Source organism: Rhinichthys klamathensis, unplaced genomic scaffold, assembly GCF_029890125.1.
Source record: "Rhinichthys klamathensis goyatoka isolate OS25496 unplaced genomic scaffold, OSU_Roscu_1.1 h1tg000481l_1, whole genome shotgun sequence".
Lineage (NCBI taxonomy): Eukaryota > Metazoa > Chordata > Actinopteri > Cypriniformes > Leuciscidae > Rhinichthys > Rhinichthys klamathensis.
In genome coordinates, this window is record NW_026606968.1 from 435,198 (window position 1) to 457,500 (window position 22,303).

General features: G+C 40.6%; 1 protein-coding gene across 50 annotated transcripts in view; it reads right to left on the bottom strand.

Annotated features, from left to right (window-relative positions):
* Window positions 1-22,303, bottom strand: part of LOC130072179 (protein NLRC5-like) — a 912,375-nt gene that overhangs the window by 369,543 nt on the left and 520,529 nt on the right. Inside the window, exons 15-18 of one of the 50 annotated variants that reach the window (XM_056237193.1) lie at window positions 4,842-4,955; window positions 2,914-3,027; window positions 2,535-2,630; window positions 600-2,324 (exon numbers count right to left, since the gene is read on the bottom strand). The exons of 48 other annotated variants lie outside the window; for them this stretch is intronic. In XM_056237193.1, coding sequence (XP_056093168.1) covers window positions 600-2,324; window positions 2,535-2,630; window positions 2,914-3,027; window positions 4,842-4,955 — 2,049 coding nt within the window. Of the gene's footprint in view, window positions 1-599; window positions 2,325-2,534; window positions 2,631-2,913; window positions 3,040-4,841; window positions 4,956-22,303 lie in introns of all 50 variants that reach the window. One more of the 50 variants, XM_056237192.1, reaches the window with a different exon arrangement.

A 22,303-nucleotide genomic window follows, 5' to 3' on the forward strand; every position in this document is an offset into this window, starting at 1 on the left:
ACTATTAAAACTTCATTTAGGAAAAATACTTTCTATTAAATATCTTTATATTAACTTGCTGTTTTATTACTGTAATACAGTGAACGACAGCCGTCTGTGTCTCCCAGTGTCTTACATTATTGTCAGTTTAGTGTTCAGTGATTCATTTACACAGAAACATAAGATAACATGTATGCCTTCATCTCCGAACACATTATCTGTGTCTTACATTTCATAATGAACTCAGATAAACTCAGTGCCGACTCGTTTCCATCAGTTCTTTTACATGAACTGGAATGTGTGCAAAGGATTGTGGGAGATTGAAGAACAGGAAGGACACACTTGATGCATCCTTCAAAATGATCTGAATTAAAGACACAAAATGAAGTCTGTGTTCAAAAGATCCTTCAAACTGAGACGGCCTTCAGAGGCGCTTGATGACGTGGCAGTCGAGATATGCAGCCTTACTAGGACACAGCCACGGTTTGAGAAACACCTGCAAATTATGATCAATATCCCAGAAATCAGTCTGAGCCCCGTGATTTAAACACCTCTGATCTCTGAGTTTCTCTTTGTTCATAATGTTTTAGACTGTAATGATTGCACTCAGTGTTACTTACCCATCATTACTGTATCCAATTAAGCTCCTCAGGTTAAACTCCTGCAGTGTCTCCTCTGAGGACAACAACACAAACACTAAAGCTGACCACTGAGACGAGGAGAGTTTCACAGCACGTAATCCTCCAGACGTATGAGGTTTAGCTTCGTTCACTAGAGAAAGATCACCCAGTTCATTCAGACAGTGAAACAGATTGATGTATTTATCTGGAGAGGGATTCTCACTGATCTTCTCTTTAATATAGTAAACTGTTTTCTTATTGTTGTGAGAGCTGTTTGCTGTCTGTGTCTTTAGTTCTTGTAAGAGACTCTGATTAGACTTCACTGACAGACCCAGAAGGAAACGAAGGAAAAGGTCCAGATGCCCATTTCTACTGTGTAAAGCCTCATCCACAGCTCTCTGATGGAGATCAGATAGGGACACTTTGCCTCTATTAGTTGGTTTGGTAATCTGGTCAAACACATTGATGTTATTGTTGATAAAGGAGAGATGCACATATAGAGCTGCTAGATGTTCCTGAATGCTCAGATGAACAAAGCAGAAGACTTTCCCCTGACACAAGCCCAACTCCTCTCTGAAGATCTGAGTGCACAATCCTGAGTAAACTGATGCTTCTGCCACATCAATGCCACACTCGCTCAGGTCTTCCTCATAGAAGATCAGGTGGCCTTTCACAAGCTGCCGATACGCCAGTTCCCCCAGTTTGACAATCATGTCTTCATCTTTCACTTTCTTCTCATAGTCCTTCTCATGTTTGATGTTGGTCTGAATGAGCAGGAAGTGTGTGTACATCTGAGTGAGAGTCTTGGGAATCTCTCCTCTCTCTGCTCCACTGCACATCTCCTCTAGAACAGTGGCTGAGATCCAGCAGAACACTGGGATGTGGCACATAATAAAGAGGCTCCTTGAGGACTTCAGGTGTGAGATGATCCTGTGGGCCAGACTCTGATCACTGATTCTCTTCCTGAAGTATTCCTGCTTCTGTGTGTCACTGAAGCCTCGTACCTCTGTCACTCGATGGACACACTCAGAGGGGACGAGATCCGCTGCTGCTGGTCTGGAGGTGATCCAGATGAGAGACGAGGGAAGCAGATTCCCCACAATGAGGTTCGTCAGCAGCTCGTCCACTGAGGCGGATTCAGTCACATCACACAACCTCACATCGCTCTGAAAATCCAGACACAGACGACACTCATCCAGACCATCAAAGATGAACAGCACTTTATACTCATCACTGGATATGGCCATTTCTCTGCTTTCAGGGAAGAAGCGATGAAGAAGATCTGAGAGACTGAGTGTTTTGTCCTTCATCAAGTTGAGCTCTCTGAAAGCGAGTGGGAATATGAGCTGGACGTCCTGATTCTCTTTCCCTTCAGCCCAGTCCAGGATGAGCTTCTGCACAGAGACTGTTTTTCCAATGCCAGCGACTCCCTTTGTCAGCACAGTTCTGATGGGTTTGTCTTGTCCAGGTAAAGGTCTAAAGATGTCACTGCATTTGATCGGTGTGTCCTCTGTTTCTGCTCTCCTGGACTGTGTCTCAATCTGTCTCACCTCATGCTCATTATTGATCTCTCCACTTCCACTCTCTGTGATGTAGAGCTCTGTGTAGATCTCATTCAGGAGTGTTGGGTTTCCCTGCTTTGATATTCCCTCACACACACACTCACACTTCTGTCTCAGATTTGATCTCAATGTGTTGAGGACTTCAGCAGGTTTAGAGTCATGGCTGTAAGATTAAAATACCACATTATTACACAAGTCAGAGAAGTCAATAACCATACATTACACAATATATTATTTGTTTGCTGTATTATGGGACACAGAACATCATTAGTTTTCTGAAATGTTTAAATCATTAATCATGTGTTTGAGTGATGTGTGATGTGAATTGAAACACCTAAAATTAAACAACAGCAACAAAAGTCCTGCATTTTACCTGAAACCAGGACACATGCTTTCATTAAAGTCTTGTGGTTGAATCACAGGCTTGAACACAGTTTTGTTTTTAACTGGTCTGGATGGAAGATTTGACCTTAAATCAGAATGAAGAGGGTAAAGAATCAGACACACTGATATTGATGTAATTGTGTCATTAACTGAGTAACAGACCAACAGCTTTTACAGTGTGTGAATGTATTAACAATACAATACATAGAGCTTTACACAAGAGCACAATGATCATCATTAATAGACTGAAACTTACAGGATTTTAACTTAGAATTATTTGGTTCAAATCCAAATCATTAAAATGCTGTATATTAACAATTTCATTAAAATAGAATACTATAAGCATATCTTTTATAGAAATGATATACCTGAGATTAGGCCGTGTGTCTCCACTCTTAAACTTTAGTGGCTCATCCATAGAGCAGTCACTCTTCACAGACACACAGCTGGACTCTGGGTTTGGTCTCTTCTGCTGGACTGAACTGGTTTCAAAACTAAGTAAAATAAAAAAAACAATACACACTTATAAACGTTGTGCACTTTTACAGGAATCTTCTGTCTCAGGAAACACCAGGGAGTGTTGTAACACTTTTGCTTTAGCGTCTGTAACTCAGTGTGTTTTGCACTGTGTCAAACTTTGATTATAATTATTTTGAGAAATTAACTTACTGGTTTGCAAATGTTAAGCATGATTAAAAAAAAAAAAGCAACTGAGAACCCCCCCCCACCCCACCACCCCCCGTAATATTAAGAATTAGGAATTCAAAGCAAACAATTTGAAAGCAACTATAGAATTACAGAACAGGGCACAACCTAACACTTTTTGACTTTCTCAGTTTGTGTAAATCCGCTTCAGAGAATTTATTTTTACCACATTAAGCAACTGAAGCAACTGAAACAAACCCTGTAATATTAGGAATTGAAAACAAACAAATTCAAAACAACTATAGAATTATAGATTAATTTAAACTCAGGTGAACATCAACCGCGATCAGACGACTCTTCTCAACGGCACAATGGAGGACGAAGACTCAACCGACTAAAGAGACCAATGTGTTGCTGAGCTTAAAGGGGGCATATAATGCCATTTTTGTACAAGCTAACATGATTCTTTAGGGTCTAAATTAAAAGTTTGTAATATACTTTAATTAAAAATTCTCATTAGTATTGTAAGAAAACACTTATTTTACCTGGTAAAAAACAGCTCTGTTTTCAGCACGCCGTTTAAGTGCATATGCCTTTAAATGATCATGAGCTGTGCTCACCCCGCCTCTCTGTTCTGTGCGTACACCAGAGCCGGCTCTGGCGTACACCGTTTGTAACACAATAACCATAACACGTTGTTCAGTATAAACGTGGGATTATGCATTATATTGAGAACGTCATACATAGAAAACATGCCGTAATGTACCCTGAGTGTAAACCTTAGACGCATTCATTGTGAAGCGTGCAGCTAGCGATTTGCAAGGATTAATATAAATATTAATATAAAGTTTAATAAAACGTTACACTCACTTCAGTTGTTCTAGAGGTTCAGCAGGAACACGAATAGATGGTACCGATCCTTTCAGGAGCAGCTTCTTAGCAAATCCAGCTTTATACTGACCCTCGTTTATAAAGCAGTCTGGTGTGAAATGATTCGCGCAAACATGAGAGCATTGACGTTGCTCGTGGGGAATATTCCCTTCGAAAACAAACTCAGCCACTGCGTCTTCGGCGGTTCGGATTTAGGAACATTAAAATGACTGTGTTCGTTATTACACCCAAGAGCAGAACACCACAATCGCTTAGACCCATTCTGCTCATAGACAGTGCTCCAGCATATCAACAATGACCGCGCCGGTCCGCGCACACTATGATTGACAGCTCTCACGAGCGAGGGTGGGTCTGTGTTGAAACGCTGCTGTCAATCAACAATCGCGGGAGGGGCGTGATGGTATATGATGGTTGTGTACAGGCACTGCCAACACACATTTCAGTACAATCAACTTGTAAAAGTGCATGTACCATTATATGACCCCTTTAAAGATAAACCAGCTTACTGTACTCTAGTAACGGTATCTTGCTGTGAAACATCCCTGTTCTGACCAGACACTGTGAAGCTCTCAACAAATCTGAACCAGCGCTTACAAAAATCTGCTCAATTTACACCGACTCCATTATATAAAGGTGGAGAAAACCTCAGCTCACATTTACTTGATGTCATTGCTAGTGTTAGACTGACTGACTGAGATAGATTATGCTTCTAATTCAAAAGTGTCATACTATAAGCAAACCTTTTATAGAAGTGATATACCTGAGATTAGGCCGTGTGTCTCCACTCTTAAACGTTATTGGCTGATTCATAGAGCGGTCACTCTTCACAGACACACAGCTGGACTCTGGGTTTGAGCTCTTCTGCTGGACTGAACTGGAACACAGAACAGATTCAGTTTAATCCTCTAGATTACTGTGTTCATTCTTTATGAGAGGAACCATATTAATAAAAACACATTCACCTTTCATCCTTAAAGCACTTTGAGGAAACTTTATGATCTTTTTATTTAATATTTCATGTTAGTTTCAAAACAAAAACACAGGCAAAAATAGGTAAAAGATATATTTTTTCCTGTAAACTTTCTTTGATCTGTGTGTCTGTGGGGTTTGTAACTCTTTTTCTGAGATGTGACACAATATTGAACAGTGTGTGTTGAAAGTACCTGCGTCCTGGAGAGAAATCTCCATCTCTGGATGCTTGTGAATCAGCCATGATGAAGATGCAGGAGAATCTGATGAGTTTGATCTCCTCCACTGACTCTGATGAAGAAACATTCACACACTACATTAAATGATTATATAAAACAACCTTCATAATTTAGCTGAACATGTCTGGAGTGTGTGGGAAAAGGATCGTGTGACTGCACTCTCAGAAAAAAAAAGGTACAAAAGCTGTCACTGGGACAAAAAGGGTTTCAAAAGGGTTCTAATATCATATTATGGTATGTACCAGTTAGGTACTAATATGTACACTTTTGGTACGGTAGACTTGAAAATCATGCTTCCCCCATCATTGTTGAATCACGGAAGCTACACCAGTTACTTTTGCCAATAGATTTATTATTTAAACATGTCATGTCAGACAGAGAGAAACAGGCATATAACAATAAGGACACATGAGAGGAGGTCTTCATTCTAGATTTCTCAAACATTTCTTAAACATGGCACAATCCACTCCTAATGCACATTAAGAAACTATTTCTTCAGTGTATACATTAGTGGTATACAAATGGTACATTTGCATCAGTTGAAACATTCCTTTTCTTGCAAAGAGCATGCCAACTGTCCAGTGAACATTGCATTACAGACATACTGTACCCCAAAATATAACTCAAGCAGCTCTCTGCTCAGCACACATGTACAAACACTGTCTGACTTCATAAAAAAACATCACGAAATTATTATAAAAATGAATAAAGAAAAAAATAATAATAATAAAAAAAATAACATTAAACAATATTTTTTTTCAGTCTTCAGGTACCAATATGTACCTTTGAGGGACCAATATGCACTCTTTATGTAAAGGTGTACCTTCTGAAAAGGTACAGCCACAGTGACAGCAAGTACGTTTTTTCTGAGAGTGTGCTTTAACTCAAGCTCATAATTTACACCGCGCGCACACACACACACACACACTCACACACACACACACACACACAAACAAGTCGGCCGTTTAATTTAGAATTTATGAACAATAACGAACACCGAGAAACGCTGAACATGTTCGGGTGAAAGAAAACAAACCCCGACCCGCCTCGACAGACTCTGACCCGATTTTAAAAAAGGCGTTTGTCTTTGAGGTGATTTGGCTTATGCATGTTTACACATATGCAGTTAAACTTCTGAAGAATCACAAACATCACCAAACCTAAAAGAAACCTTGAAGTGAAAGAACCCCGTAATTAAATATTTTATGTCAAACAATCAATCACTTAAAATGTCCTCCAGATATTCATATTAATATGAGGAAGTCACACATGAACACTCACCTTGATCAAACTTTTACAAGATACAGGATCTCAAATCCTCCAGCTTTAACATTATAAAGATAAACGGAAATTCCTTCTTAAACGTTCATATACTTTGATGCTGTTTTCCCCGTGTCGTATTCCTATTTTTCCTGCTTAAAATGGCGACAGGAGAACTAACTTTCACTTTCTATGTGTGACGAGACGAGAGAGAGGTAAACATAGACGTGCGTTCACGAGAGCACCACGGCGCATGCGTGTGAGAGCAGACGTTGTTGCGCGAACGCGCGTTAGAGATTAATATTTTGTAAATAAAGTGGTAAATTATGTTGTTGTTTTTTGCGTTAAACACTCGCGTCTTTTTTACTCTCTGTGACACTGTGTGTCTTCTGCGCTCTTCATGCGGTGTGTGTTGGGGAGCTGAAGCACTGAGAGCAGAGAGAGAGGCTTAATAAACTGGTAAAGAGGGCCAGCTCTATCCTGGACTGTCCTCTGGACACCATCGAGGAGACGTGAGCTAAGCTGACTTCATCATAGACGACATCTCTCAGCCCTGCATGAGACTGTGTGTCCCTGACCAGCTCCTGGTCAACTTTATTAATCCCCACATTTACATTCACAGCAGCAGTGTGTGTGTGTGTGTGTGTGTGAGAGAGAGAGAGAGAGAGAGAGAGAGAGAGAGAGAGAGAGAGAGAGAGAGAGAGAGAGAGAGAGAGAGAGAGAGAGAGAGAGAGAGAGAGAGAGAGAGAGAGAGAGAGAGAGTGAGAGAGAGAGAGAGAGAGTGTGTGTGTGTGTGTGTGTGTGTGTGTGAGAGAGAGAGAGAGAGAGAGAGAGAGAGAGAGTGTGAGAGAGAGAGAGAGAGAGAGTGTGTGTGTGTGTGTGTGTGTGTGTGTGTGTGTGTGAGAGAGAGAGAGAGAGAGAGAGAGAGTGTGTGAGAGAGAGAGAGAGTGTGTGAGAGAGAGAGAGAGAGAGAGAGAGAGAGAGAGAGAGAGAGAGAGAGAGAGAGAGAGAGAGAGAGAGAGAGTGTGTGTGTGTGTGTGTGTGTGTGTGAGAGAGAGAGAGAGTGTATGTGTGTGTGACAGTGTGTGTGTGTGTGTTAGTGAGTGAGTGTGTGTGTGAGAGAGAGAGAGACCTTTAAAATCGGATTTATTTTACATTAAATATTCCAAAACACAAAGAAACAAACGCCTTAAAAAAACGAAAAATAAATAAATAAAAATAAGTACAAATAATAATGTAAAATTTAACAACTCAACCTATCTGTTATAACACTCCAAAGCTTATCTGATAACCTTGGCCTTCATTGGGCTTACACATCACACCTTCTGTTCCCCACATCAAAAAAAGGTCTCAATATCATTTACCAATTCATAATAAGCAAACTCCAGCATCAAACGACCCTTTATAAAACCTTGTAACATCTGCACTGGATCTACTCCACTTAAATGAAGAGTCCTGTTTTTCCTGCTTAACCAGATTGCCATCTTTGCTTTACCAAAAATAAAACTCAATAATACTACTTTTTGTTTATTTGTAGCCCTATATTTTGGCCCATATATAAACAAACCACTAGTAAACAAAAAACCTAACCTTTGGCAAACATTTTTTAACAACCAAAAAAGTTCACTTAGTCTTGAACATTCAACAAAAAGATGATGAACAGTTTGAGATTCCCCACAGAAACTACAGTCTACACTATGCAAAGGATCCAGATGTGCTTTGTACCTGTTTGTGGCTCTTGCCCGATGTACAATCCGCCACTGAAAATCCCCTAGTCTTTTTTCAATGGGCTTCTTGTACAGGGACCTCCAACTACCTTTCTGGAAGATCCTTGCTCAGCTTCTCCAATCCATTTGGACTCAATCACTTTGTCCCGAGCTCTTAGATTAAGAGCTTTAACACAAATCATGTACAGGGCTTTCTTGGAAAAAAGTTCAACATTTCCAGGTTCAGGTGTTCTACAAGTCAGTAGACTCCCTTCAGTCTGTTCCCAATCTCCCACTTCTGCAGACACACGCATTTCAGGGAATAATCCATCAAATTCCTCCAAATGTAACAACAACTGAAGACGCAAAAGATTCTTTATTTCTGCCAGCAGTCTTTGAAGAACTCGAAGAGACCGAATGTCTGTTTTAAGATGCAATTCTTCTGCTGTAATCCACTGGTTGTTAATCTTTAAATGTCCAATTTTACAAATGCCAGCTTTTATCAGATTATTACGTAGAGTGACTGAATTCAGTAGTTCAATAGACAACAGACCGTTAAAGAACAAAGGTTCTTCCATTGTCCAAACGTTAACTCTTTCCACACTTGTAAAGCTGAAGCATAAACAGACGTAAGTCCGTTAAGGTCCATGTTCTTCACGTTCATTAAGAACAGATGTCTGTCCAGACCCAGACGACCAACCCTCCTCAAGAGGGCACACGCCACTTCCATCCAGTTCTGGTCCTGATGGTGAAGAAACCTTTGGACAGTCTTTAGACGAAAAGCTGCATACCTGGATTTCAATTCAATCAGGCCTTGTCCTCCTTCATGAACTGGTAGGTACAGAACAGCTTCTTTCACCCAGTGCTTTCCAGTCCAGAAGAACTCTCTGGATCTCTACACAAAAGTCCATTGGTGGGTCCAGGACATTCAGCCTGTGCCACAGGGTAGACGCCACTAAACTGTGGATAACCAGCACTCTTCCCCTATACGATAGTCGAGGCAGCAACCAGTTCCATTTAGATAACCTAGCACATACTTTATCCTTTACATTCTCCCAATTATTGTTTTAAACTCTTCACTTCCTAAATAAATCCCTAGAAATTGAAATCCTATTTTCCCCCATTTTACATGTTCAGGAATAACTGGTAAGACCTCTGTTGAATGTTCAAGACACCACAAAGCTTCCGTTTTACTCCAATTTAACTTGGCAGATGATGCCTTTTCATATAAACAAAGACACTTCTTAACTGTATTTACATCTTTTTGATTCTTAACAAACACAGTGATATCGTCTGCATATGCTGTCAGCTTAATTTCATTATAGATACTGTTACCTACACATATACCAGACACATTTTTCCTAAATAAACACAACAAAGGTTCAACTGCTATTGCATACGACTGGCCAGACAACGGACAACCCTGTCTGATTCCCCTTTGCATTTGTATTGGTGGACTTAAACCTCCTCCAATTTGTACTAAACATGAAGCATTTGTGTGCAAAGTCCTAATCCAGGAAAGAAACCCATCACCACAACCAAAAACTTTTAATATTTTAAATAAATACTCATGATTTACACGATCAAAAGCCTTCTCTTGGTCTAACGACAGAAGACCTAAATTGATACCATTTAATTTACAATAATCTAGTAAATCTCTCACTAGATAGATGTTATAGTAAATAGATCTATTTGTAATACAGTATGATTGATCTTTATGAATGATATCACCCAAAACACACTTCAATCTATTAACCAAAACTTTCGCCAGAATGTTATAGTCAGTAGTGAGAATGGAAACGGGTCTCCAGTTCTTCATGAGACTTATGTCTCCTTTTCTGGGAATAAGAACAAGGACAGCCCTCGGACAGCTCCTGGAAGATTCTGCTCCTCATAGCATTTCTGTACAACTTCATAAAAGTCTTTACCTATGATTCCCCACATGGCTTTATAGAAATCCCCCGGCAGACCATCAGTACCTGGTGCACGACCAGGCTTCAACTGCTGTACAGCTTCAGTCCATTCTTGAAAAGAAAAAACACTGTCCAAACTTGCACGTTGCTTTCCATTAAGAGTCGGAAGTTGCTCAAACAAGTCCGATGTCCTCTGCGAATCACACTTTTCAGCTCTAAAAGATTCTGAATAAAAGTCCACAGCAATTTTCCTCATGTTTTTTGGGTCAGATGTTTTAGACCCATCTGGGAATGTCAGACAATGCATTACACTCTGCTTTTTTGAGACTTTTTCAAGATTAAAAAAATATGTAGTTGGAGCATCCATATCATGGACTGACAGAAACCGTGCCCTTATAAGTGCTCCCTTAGCTTGCACTTGCAGTGGAGAGTTCAGTGCATTCTTCCTCTCACAGAAGTTCTCCATCACAGTGTTTGAGTGCAGCACCATATTAGATGGCATCTTTACTATTTACTTTTCTAATTCATTGATTTTTTTCTTAATCTGTGTTGTAGAGAACGAAGAAAACTGTTGACAAAAAATTCTAATTTGTGTTTTTCCCAATTCCCACCACTGAACTAGGTTTTCATATTCACCTTTCTGTGAAACCCAAGACCCCCGAAAGTATTTAAATCTTTCAATGAAATCTTTCTCCTGTAACAAACGTACATTCAATTTCCACTTTTGCACTGAGTCTGTGACAAAGACAAATTGCAAGTAACAAAATGATGGTCCGAAAAACAACATGGCACAATGTTCGCAGCCACAATCCTGTTATTAGCTTTTTTACAAACATAAAATCTATCTAATCTAGCTGCACTTATTCTCTCTTGTGAGATTTTTATCCAAGTGTATTGTTTAACTTTTAAATTCCTCTCTCTCCACACATCCAACAAATATATTTTTTAGAAAGGCAGGCGATTCAAAATCTGGTTCAGTATTATTCCTATCCAAAGTAAAATCAACTGTACTATTCCAGTCACCTCCTAATATTAGAAAATCATCTGCATTCACATTTTTCAAATATTCACTCAGTTTTTTAAATAGAATTATTCTATCTGCACTTCTGTTTGGAGCATAAATATGAACAAATATGAAATTATATTCATCAATTTTTGTTTTTACAACAAGAAGGCGACCTTTTTCTAATTCTACTTTTGACACTATATCAACATTGAGGTAAGGTGAAAAAAGTATGGCTACCCCAGCACTTAAACTTGCTCCATGACTTAAAGAGTAACTGCCCTCCCAACACAATCCCCAATCTGTCTCATTGCTCTCGTCACTGTGAGTTTCTTGTAAAAATGTTACATGCGATTCTTTGAGCTTAAGGAACTCAGTTAATAAGCCTTGTTTCTCTCTATTCCTCACACCATTAATGTTTAAAGTACTAACTCTTAAGGTTTGCATGTTAAAAGAGGGGAGAAGAAACAGGAATGAAAAAAGACAGAGAGAGAAATATATAAGAGCAGCACCCATAACCATGTGAACCTATTTATTCTTTTTCTTTCCTTTTAGACTTTTACGAACTACTGTAGCCAGTTTTTCCAAACGAACTCTTTTTTGTTTTGATATGACATCACATCCTACACTTTTCTGCACACTCATGACTGACCTCAAGAATGTGACGGCATCAGGAAAAAACTTCAGAACATCCACCTTCTGTCCTTTTGTTTGATCCAGAAAGTCATTAAACTCTTCCACAGAATACACACATCTCCAGATGACTGACTCAACTCAAACTCAGAAACTTCTGAACAACTGTCACTATCACATCTTGATTCATCAACACACACGTTATCATCAGTCTCAACACACTGCAAACCGCTTCCACTTGCCTTTTCAGCTTCCATATCAATGCCACATATAACACTCTGATCAGCTCCTTCTGAAACACCAGCACTTTCGGAAAAGAAGAGCCATCACCTCTGCTCTTGACATTGACTCCTGGTCTGACTCAGCCTGTCCTTCTGAAAGCTGTGTGTTCTCAGGGGAAGGAGGACAGTTATTTGAACTTTTATCCTGAATCTCTTTCATTTTCAATTTGTACTTTTTGTTTTTTATTTTTCGGTTGTGCATACGTTTCTTTTACCAGCGTGTGTCTTTTTTCGATTTTATCACTCGTTTTTCCGCGATCCGACTGATTACTCATTTCATAGTTTTCAGTCTCTGCACTTTTCTCCTCGTTTTGTTTTCTATGAGGACAAAACAATTTCTTGTGGCCTAATAGTCTCCACATTCAAAACATCACATACTTTCCGTTGTAGCGAAGACAATACAATCACTCAAACAACATTATTAACAGCAGCAAGACTTATTCTCCAGTATCAGTTTCACAAAGCATTATACACACCCGGATAATCCTAGAATAGTGTGTGTGTGTGTGTGTGTGTGTGTGTGTGTGTGTGCGAGAGAAAGAGAGAGAGAGAGTGTGTTTGTAAGTGTGTGTGTGTGTGTGTGTGTATGAGTGAGTTTGTGTGTGTGTGACAGTGTGTATGTGTTTGTGTGTGTGTGTGTGTGTGTGTGTGTGACAGTGAGTGTGTGTGTGTGTGTGTGTGAGAGTAAGTGAGTATGTGTGTTTGTGTGTGTGTGTGCTTTCGGCCCATCAGCAGTTCTGCAGGACTATATCCATTAGCTAATGGTGTTGCCCGATACTCCATAAGAGCAAGATATGGATCTGCTGCTTTGGTAAGAAAATCCTTCACAGTCCTCACTGCCCTTTCAGCTTCCCCATTGGCTTGAGGATATCTGGGACTGGACGGCGTATGAGAGAAACCCCACTCTTTAGCAAACTTCTTGAGAAATTCTGCACTGAATTGTGGTCCATTGTCTGATATCACCTCAGTAGGAATTACCGGGCAAACACACTCTTGAGGTGGGCTACCACCCCTGCAGCAGTTGCTGAGGACCGTTTCACTATTTCCACAGACCGGGAAAAAAAGTCAATCACCAGCAAGTATTGATCCTCTTTCCACTGAAACAGATCAGCTCCAACTTTTGTCCAAGGCCTCTCAGGGAATTCTGTGGGAATCAATGTCTCTTTAAAGTTCTTCCTTTGGCTTGCACAAATATCACATTTCTCCCCCTTTGACTGAAGCTGTGCGCTGAGGCCTGGCCACCAAACTGATTGTTTAGCACGTTCTCTACACTTTGCTATGCCCTGGTGTGCACTGTGCAACTCCTCCAGGATATCAGTCTGTAGTGATGTTGGGATCACCAGTCAACAGCCTTTTAATGGCAGTCCATTTTCTATGGTTAACTCCCAGCACATTGAAGCGCTGCTGCACATGGTTTCCACTGTGTTTCTAGAGTCCTCTAGAGAGCCCTTTTTCACCAGCTGTAAAACTGGATCAGCTTCCTGATGTTGCTGAACTTCACGAAGTCTCTTTTCAGTTGCAGGAAAGCTTGTGACAATAAAGTTCACGTACAGGTTCATCTCTTCTTCATTTTGTTGTCCGTCATGTTCTCCTTCTTGTCCAGGTGCTCTGGAGAGGACATCGGCACTCGCAATATTTTTTTTCTGGAACGTGCGAAATAGTGTAAGTGAATTTCATGAGTCTCATCCGCAATCTTTGTACACGTGGTGGTAGTTCGTCTAGGTTCTTTGAACTCGAGAGGGGTGCCAATGGTGTGTGGTCTGTTTCTACATGAAAGGAAAGACCTACGGGAAAGTCTGAGAAGCGCTCACAAGCCCAGGCGACAGCTAAGGCCTCTTTTCAATGTGTGCAATCTCCTCTCCGTGTTTGTGAGTGCTCTTGATGCGTAGGCTACAGGTTTAAGCTGCTCACCTTGCATCTGTAGCAATGCAGCTCCTAGCCCGTATGATGATGCATCCGCTGAAACAACTGTGGTGGTTTTTGGATTGTAAAGAGCCAGCCCCGGCGGTGTGCTTAGATCTGTTCTAATGTCCTCAAAAGCTCTCTGTTGTTGCTCTCCCCATGCCCACATATTCTGTTCCTGCAGTAGATCTCTCAAAGGCTGCGTTTTCTCAGCTAGGTTTGGTAAAAACTTCCTAGGTGATTTATCATGCACTTCATCTCCGCACTTCACTTACATTTGTTGGCTCGCTCATTTGTGTGACTGCACGCATCTTTCAGGATCTGCATGAACTCCTGACTCATCCAGTTTCTGCCCAAGGAACTTCACACTCTTCTTAGAGAATTCACATTTATCATTGAGAGTCACTCCTTCCTTTTGCAGTTTTTGCAGCACAGCAAAGAGACGTTGATCATGTTCTGTCTGGGACGCTCCGAACACTAATATATCGTCCATGCGGCACAAGACCCCTTCTAGACCCTCCAGCATTTGCGACATCCTTTCCTGGAAATGTTCTGGAGCCGACGATATCCCAAAACACAGTCGGTTGAAGCAGAACCTTTATTTTTCGTGCTGAGTTTAGCTGTGCACCTTCCCTTGACCTGCAGTGAATCTTGACCTGGTCCCAGCAGTATCTCTGAGGTTTTCTGCAGTTTACCAAAGTTTTCCTCCTCAAACAGTTCTTCAGAAACCACCGTGACATCTGCTCCCGTGTCCACTTTGAACAACACCTCAGAATTATTCACTTTTAGTTTTATCATCATTCTGCTCTGTACTAACAGCACCTAAGAATGCTCTGCCACTCTCTTGTTCATCGCGAGTCATGTTTACTTCACTTATCCCTCTGGACCTGCAAACTTTCACATAATGACCCGTTTTCTTACAAAGGTTGTAGTGTGCTTGTCTTGCTGGGCATTGAAATCTGCTGTGAGATGAGTTTTTCCACACCACTCACATGAGATGGGCTTTTCTGGCACTGTTTGCTTCTCTGCATCCTAGCAGGCTTCCTCCGCATCATACCTCGGCCTTTATTGTAAGGTCGTTGCTGTGCATGAACAATGTCAACATTGTTGCTATGTCATTTTTGAAATGGGCTTTCAGCTTGCTGTTTCTTCACCAGCTCACTTTGGCGTACACGTGTGCCAGCCTTCTCTAGAGGGAGTTCAGGATCCATCTGAAGTTGCTCTGACAATCTTTTATCTCTCAGTCCAACCACTAATCTGTCCCGAATCACTTCACTATATAATTCTCCATAGCCACAATGCTCAGCTAGGCAATGCTAAGCTCCTGTTTCTTGCTGCCTCATATTAAACTTGAACATTTCTTCGCTCTACAGAGTGTTGATCAGTCGCTCCATGACAGTGTTGTCTCACTGAGCTGTTCTGGAGTGAACGCAGGGATGTAAGGATGTCCTCTGCCGCATCGCCCATCGTATACACGAGTGCATTCACTTGGTTCTCTTCTGCTTGTAACTCAAGTCCAGATGCAACTCTAAATCTTTCAACCTTTTACTCCACTTTGGCCACTCTTCTGGTTCTGAAAAGTCGAACTTTTGTGGTGGCAGTACCTGAAACCGCTCCATTTTCCCTCACGCAGCTCTCTCCTCTGCACGTGTCGAACGATCTTTGGTCTGTGAAATTTCACATCCACTAGCGTGAATTCTTCGTATCACTCTTGACAAAAGGGCTCTCTCTGTCCTCCTATGCCGTTCTTGTGCAATCTTCTGACACCATGTTGTATTAGGATGGCTATTTATGAGAGAGTGTGTGTGTGTGTGTGTGTGTGTGTGTGTGTGTGTGTGTGTGTGTGTGTGTGTGTGTGTGTGTGTGTGTGTGTGTGTGTGTGTGTGTGTGTGTGTGTGTGTGAGAGAGAGTTGTTGTGTTAGGATGGCTATTTATGAGAGTGAGTGAGTGAGTGAAATGTGTGTGTGTGTGTGTGTGTGAGAGAGAGAGAGTTGTTGTGTTAGGATGGCTATTTATGAGAGAGAGAGTGTGTGTGTGTGTGTGTGTGTGTGTGTGTGTGTGTGTGTGTGTGTGTGTGTGTGTGTGTGTGTGTGTGTGTGTGTGTGTGTGTGTGTGTGTGTGTGTGTGAGAGAGAGAGAGAGTTGTTATGTTAGGATGGCTATTTATGAGAGAGAGAGAGTGTGTGTGTGTGTGAGAGAGAGAGTTGTTGTGTTAGGATGGCTATTTATGAGAGTGAGTGAGTGAATGTGTGTGTGTGTGTGTGTGTGTGAGAGAGAGAGAGTTGTTGTGTTAGGATGGCTATTTATGAGAGAGAGTGTGTGTGTGTGTGTGTGTGTGTGTGTGTGAGAGAGAGAGAGAGTTGTTATGTTTGGATGGCTATTTATGAGAGAGAGAGAGTGTGTGTGTGTGTGAGAGAGAGAGTTGTTGTGTTAGGATGGCTATTTATGAGAGTGAGTGAGTGAATGTGTGTGTGTGTGTGTGTGTGTGTGTGTGAGAGAGAGAGAGAGAGAGAGAGTTGTTGTGTTAGGATGGCTATTTATGAGAGTGTGTGTGTGTGTGTGTGTGTGTGTGTGTGTGTGTGTGTGTGTGTGTGTGGTGTGTGTGTGTGTGTGTGTGTGTGTGTGTGAGAGAGAGTGTTGTTGTGTTAGGATGGCTATTTATGAGAGAGAGAGAGTGTGTGTGTGTGTGTGTGTGTGTGTGTGTGTGTGTGTGTGTGTGTGTGTGTGTGTGTGTGTGTGTGTGTGTGTGTGTGTGTGTGTGTGTGTGTGTGTGTGTGTGTGTGTGTGTGTGTGAGAGAGAGAGTTGTGTTAGGATGGCTATTTATGAGAGAGAGTGTATGTGTGTGTGTGTGTGTGTGTGTGTGTGTGTGTGTGTGTGTGTGTGTGTGTGTGTGTGTGAGAGAGTTGTTGTGTTAGGATGGCTATTTATCAATATCTTATGCTGAAGTAAACCAGGTCAGACAAACGTGATGATAACCTTTTTATCTTCTTCCAACTCCCACTAGGGGGCGGTATTTAACCATATAACATTTAACCATATCACTACAAGAGTGAGTGAGTGAATGTGTGTATGTGGTGTGTGTGTGTGTGTGTGTGTGTGTGTGTGTGTGTGTGTGTGTGTGTGTGTGTGTGTGTGTGTGTGTGTGTGTGAGAGAGAGAGTTGTTGTGTTAGGATGGCTATTTATGAGAGAGAGAGAGTGTGTGTGTGTGTGGTGTGTGTGTGTGTGTGTCGTGTGTGTGTGTGTGTGTGTGTGTGTGTGTGTGTGAGAGAGAGAGTTTGTGTTAGGATGGCTATTTATGAGAGAGAGTGTGTGTGTGTGTGTGTGTGTGTGTGTGTGTGTGTGTGTGTGTGTGTGTGTGTGTGTGTGTGTGTGTGAGAGAGTTGTTGTGTTAGGATGGCTATTATGAGAGAGAGTGTGTGTGTGTGTGTGTGTGTGTGTGTGTGTGTGTGTGTGTGTGTGTGTGTGTGTGTGTGTGTGTGTGTGTGTGAGTGAGTGTGTGTGTATGTGTGTGAGAGTGTCTGTGTGTGTGTGTGAGAGAGAGAGAGTGTAATTGTGTGTGTGTGTGAGAGAGAGAGAGAGAGAGAGAGGAGAGAGAGAGAGAGAGAGAGAGAGAGAGAGAGAGAGAGAGAGAGAGAGAGAGAGAGAGAGAGAGAGAGAGAGAGACTTTGACCATAAATTTGATCTAAACGTGGACACTCAATAAAAAGATGAAAAAACCGTTTCAGACACCCCACAAACAGGACAACCCTCATCATCTGAGACATTAAGGAGTGTGTCTGTTCGTAGCTAAAATCCCATGCACAGTTCTCCACTGAAGATCCCCCACCCTCTTCTCAATGGGTCTTTTGTACAGGGACCGCCAGCTACCTTTCGGGGAAGAGCCTGATTCAAACACCATTGTCCATTTAGAGTCTCTTACATCCTTAAGATGTTGGAAATGTATGGTTTTTACACAAGCTCTGTAGAGTGTTGTCTGCTCAAGATACTAACGATATTCAGTTCTGGTGTATCCATAGAAAGCAACTTTCTGCCATCTTCCTGCCATTCTTCTTTTTTTATGGACACATGCAGTTCAGGAAATTGGGCATTATCCCCAGCATCACAGTCCACCACCGGAGAAACCTTTATGACATCCTTATAGGAACAGGGAGAGCCTCCTCAAGATCCTCCAACATCCTCTTGATGAAACGCTCAGACCTGAAGCCCAGCTTTTGTGCCAGCTCCTCTACAGATATCAGCTCTGTCCCTCTACGTGGCATATTTAGGAGACTCCTGCCTTCAACATTGCCGACCTAACAGTGGCAGAGCTCAGCGACTCAACAGGGATCAGTGGATTGAAAACAAAGGCTCTTCATAAACCCACTGATTGGATCCTTCCCATTCTCTGAACATGATAGAGTCTGCCAAGCTTGCAACACACTCTGGTAAAAACCAGCCATCCTTCCAATGCTAAGTCCATCAAAAGACATGACAAACCATTGCTTATCAACCCCATTCTTCTGTTGTTTGCAGTAAAGCACATGCTACGTCCATTCCACTGCTGATGCTGATGATATAACAGACGCTGTGCACTTGCAAACGGAAAACAGCAATCCTAGAACCAATGTCAATTAATCCTTGTCCTCCCTCATGAACTGGAAGGTACAGGACAGCAGCTTTTAGCCAGTGTTGTCCTGACCAGAAGAATTTAACAAGAGTCTTTTGAATATCTTCAATTATGTTTTTTGGAGGATCCAAAACCATAAACTTATGCCACAGTGTGAAGCTATAAGATTGTTGGCTATCAGGACTCTTCCCCTGTAGGATAACTGGGGTAGCAGCCATTGCCATTTAGACAACTTTGCAAGCACTCCCTCTACTAATCCTTCCAATTTTTCATCCTATATTCATCTTTTCCAGATATACTCTAAGAATTTAACACCGACTTCCCCCACTTGATATTTCCTGGTAATTCAGGTAAAGAGCTTCCTTCAGACCACACCATAACGCCTCTGTTTTTTCCCAATTTAGTTTGGCTGATGATGCTCCTTCATAAATCTTTAAAGCTTCCTTAATAACTGGAACATCATGAGCATTCCTAACCATAACAGTTTATATAGTCTGCATAAGCGGAAAGTTTAATAGCTTCAGCTTCTGGCTTATTACTTACTAGAATGCCCGTCAATTTAATTCTTAATAAACAAAGTAGAGGCTCTATTGCCAAGTTATATAACTGACCCGACATAGGCCACCCTTGCAGGGCCGGCCGAGGCATAAGCAAACTAAGCGGCTGCTTGGGGCCCCCTGGCCACCAGGGGGCCCCCCAATCGAGTCAAAAAACGAAAATATATTTTTTAGATGACTTAAACAAGTGACAAAATGAATGAATGATGAATGAATAATTCGAGACAAGATAATTCTGATTACATGATCATCAATATACCTGCCTACAACTGCTGCTGTATCTGCCAGCGTTTAAGTCATGCGCATAATCTAGACACCTCGCGCGTGCATAGACAATCCGTGCGCAACTGCGTATAGTCACGGTAATGTTAAGCCATGTAACAAAAAAGGACGTATCCATCTGGTGCCGAAAATAGAAAGAAGAAAAGGCCAGAGAAGGAGAAAAAAAGAGCTAGATAAAACTATATTTGCATGATTATTTACGGTATGTTTTGTGCAGACCATTCCTATCTACGGCAAGCCCCGAGGGGAAAAATACATTGCATAACGCACATACAACGAGCGCCAGTAGGCTACATCATTACCGGTATTATAGGAAAAAGACTTTGTTGGATTCTGTCATGTACAATCCAACCAAGTCTGTTACAATAATAATTAAAAAAAACTTACAATGTAATGAGACAGTTGAGAAATAATAATATTTTTACAGTTTCAACAATAATTGTCATTGTTGAACCCTTGATCTTATTATGTTGATTTCTCAGTTTTGTCATTATTTTAGCAAATAAATTATTTGATATGTTTTGAGACAGTTTGTTTTAAGAAGTTTCAAAGAGTTAGTAAAAGAGTAAAGTAAAAGTTAAAACTTTTTTATTTAAGTATAGGCTATTTTTTATTAAGTAGGCCTATTTATTTTGTATTAATACATAACCTCACTGTATCATTTATAATGTATCATTATTGCGTGATATTTGTGTCAATAATCGTCAAGCACAGGTGACTCCACGTAGTGGGAGGGGCCCCCAAATCAAATTCTGCTTAGGGCCCCCAAAAGGCTCGGGCCAGCTCTGCACACTTGCCTTGTCCCTCTTTTCATTTGAATTGGTACACTTAAACCTCCTCTTATTTTAACCATGCTTACAGCATCAGCATATAATATTCTTATCCATGATAAAAAATGTTCTCCAAACCCATAACACTTAAGGACCTTAAAAAGATAGTGATGATCTACACGATCAAAAGCTTTCTCCTGATCCAGAGAAAGCAGACCAAAATCAACATTATAGATTCAGCATAATCCGTGATATCCCTCATTAAAGACAAATTATCATAAATAGACCTTTTTGGTATACAACATGTTTGGTCTTTTTGTACTAATACATCAAGAACACCTTTAAGTCTGTTTGCCAAACACTTTGATAATATCTTATAATCAGAACATAAAACTGCTACTGGTCTCCAGTTTTTAGCAGACAAAGATCTCCCCTCTTTGGGATCAGAGAGAGCACTGCTCGTTGACACTTTTTGGAAGAGCCCCAGCTTTATAGCTTTCTTGTACAACTTTAAAAAAGTCTTTTCCGATTATTCCCCAAAAAGTTGTATAAATTCAGCTGGTAATCCGTCGATTCCTGGTGCACGACCAGATGAAAGTTGAGTCACTGCTTTTGTAACTTCCTCAAATGTCAGATCAGAGTCTAAGTTCTTTATATTCTCTTCATCCAGCACAGGCAAGTTGTTAAAAAGTTCATCAGCGTACAACATTTCCTGTGCACTCTTTAGCATATAAGTCCACATAGAAATCAACAGCAACTCTCTTCATTTCCAAAGGATCTGAAGTAACATTCCCATCAGGTGTGCGTAATGCATGCGTATGATTAGTATGAATACACTTCTTGTTCAAATTAAAAAAGAAATTTGTGGAGCATCCATGTAATGTAATGAAACAAAATGTGATTTTACAAGAGCTTTTTTACCTTTTCATTTAACATATTACTTCGCTCTGTCTCTTCTGACTAAGATCATCTTGTAAATTTGCAACATTTTGTTAAATTAACATATTTTGAATTTTTAAATATATTTCTCTAATTTTGCCATTTCATGTTTAATTTGACAGGAAGTATGTGCCATAAATTGTTGACAGAAAAGCTTAATCTGCGTTTTCCTATTTCCCACCACTGAAGCTGATTTTCATAATCATTTGTTTCTTCAACCCAACAATTCCAAAACATTTTAAAATTCTCATACAAATTAATATCTTGAATTAATTTAACACCCAAACGCCAAAAAAAAAATGCTTTGGTTTTGTTTCTGATAAAACAACATTCACTGAAATGAGCTGATGATCAGAGATTATAACAGGGTGTGATATATGCACATATCACTCTATTACACGGATTATTATGTAAATAGAATCGATCCAGACGTGCCGCACTAACTCTACCTACTGCCACTTTAATCCAACCATATTGTCTCACGCTTTTTATTTTTTCCCTCCACACATCTACTAGCCTGACTGAGGGATTATTGCTTTCAAAACTTTAGCAGAAGAAGGATGTGGTTCTTCTCCATTCCTATCAATAACAGAATCAAGGGTGCAATTAAATCTCCACCTATAATTAAAAAATCCTCTTGTGAAAGAGAAACAAGAGTATTTTTTAGCATCTCAAAAAGCTTAATTCTGTCCTTACCAACATTTGGTGCATAAATATTAACAAAGACAAAGCACATATCTTTTATTTTAGCTTTAATTAGAAGAAGTCGCCCCTTTTCCAATTCATTAATAGATCAAATATTTACATCTAATTCAGGAGAAAACAATTATTGCCACCCCTGCACTTAAATTTGTCCCATGACTAAGAAACACTGTCCATCAGACCACAAACCCCAATCTACTTCATTATTTATGTCGCTGTGTGTTTCTTGTAGAAACATCACTTTAATTTCTTTTAGCGCTATGCATTCTTTTAAACAAAGACCATTTATTACTTGCCCTAAGCCCATTTACATTTAGGGACCCCTACTCTTTGGACATCCATAATAAAATAGTGTAGAAAAGCAGAGATAAACAGTATTGTAAAAAGAACACCAGGAGAAGGATAGATACCCATTGTGCACTTATTTTAGTTTTACCTTTCACGGCCCGGCATTTCGCC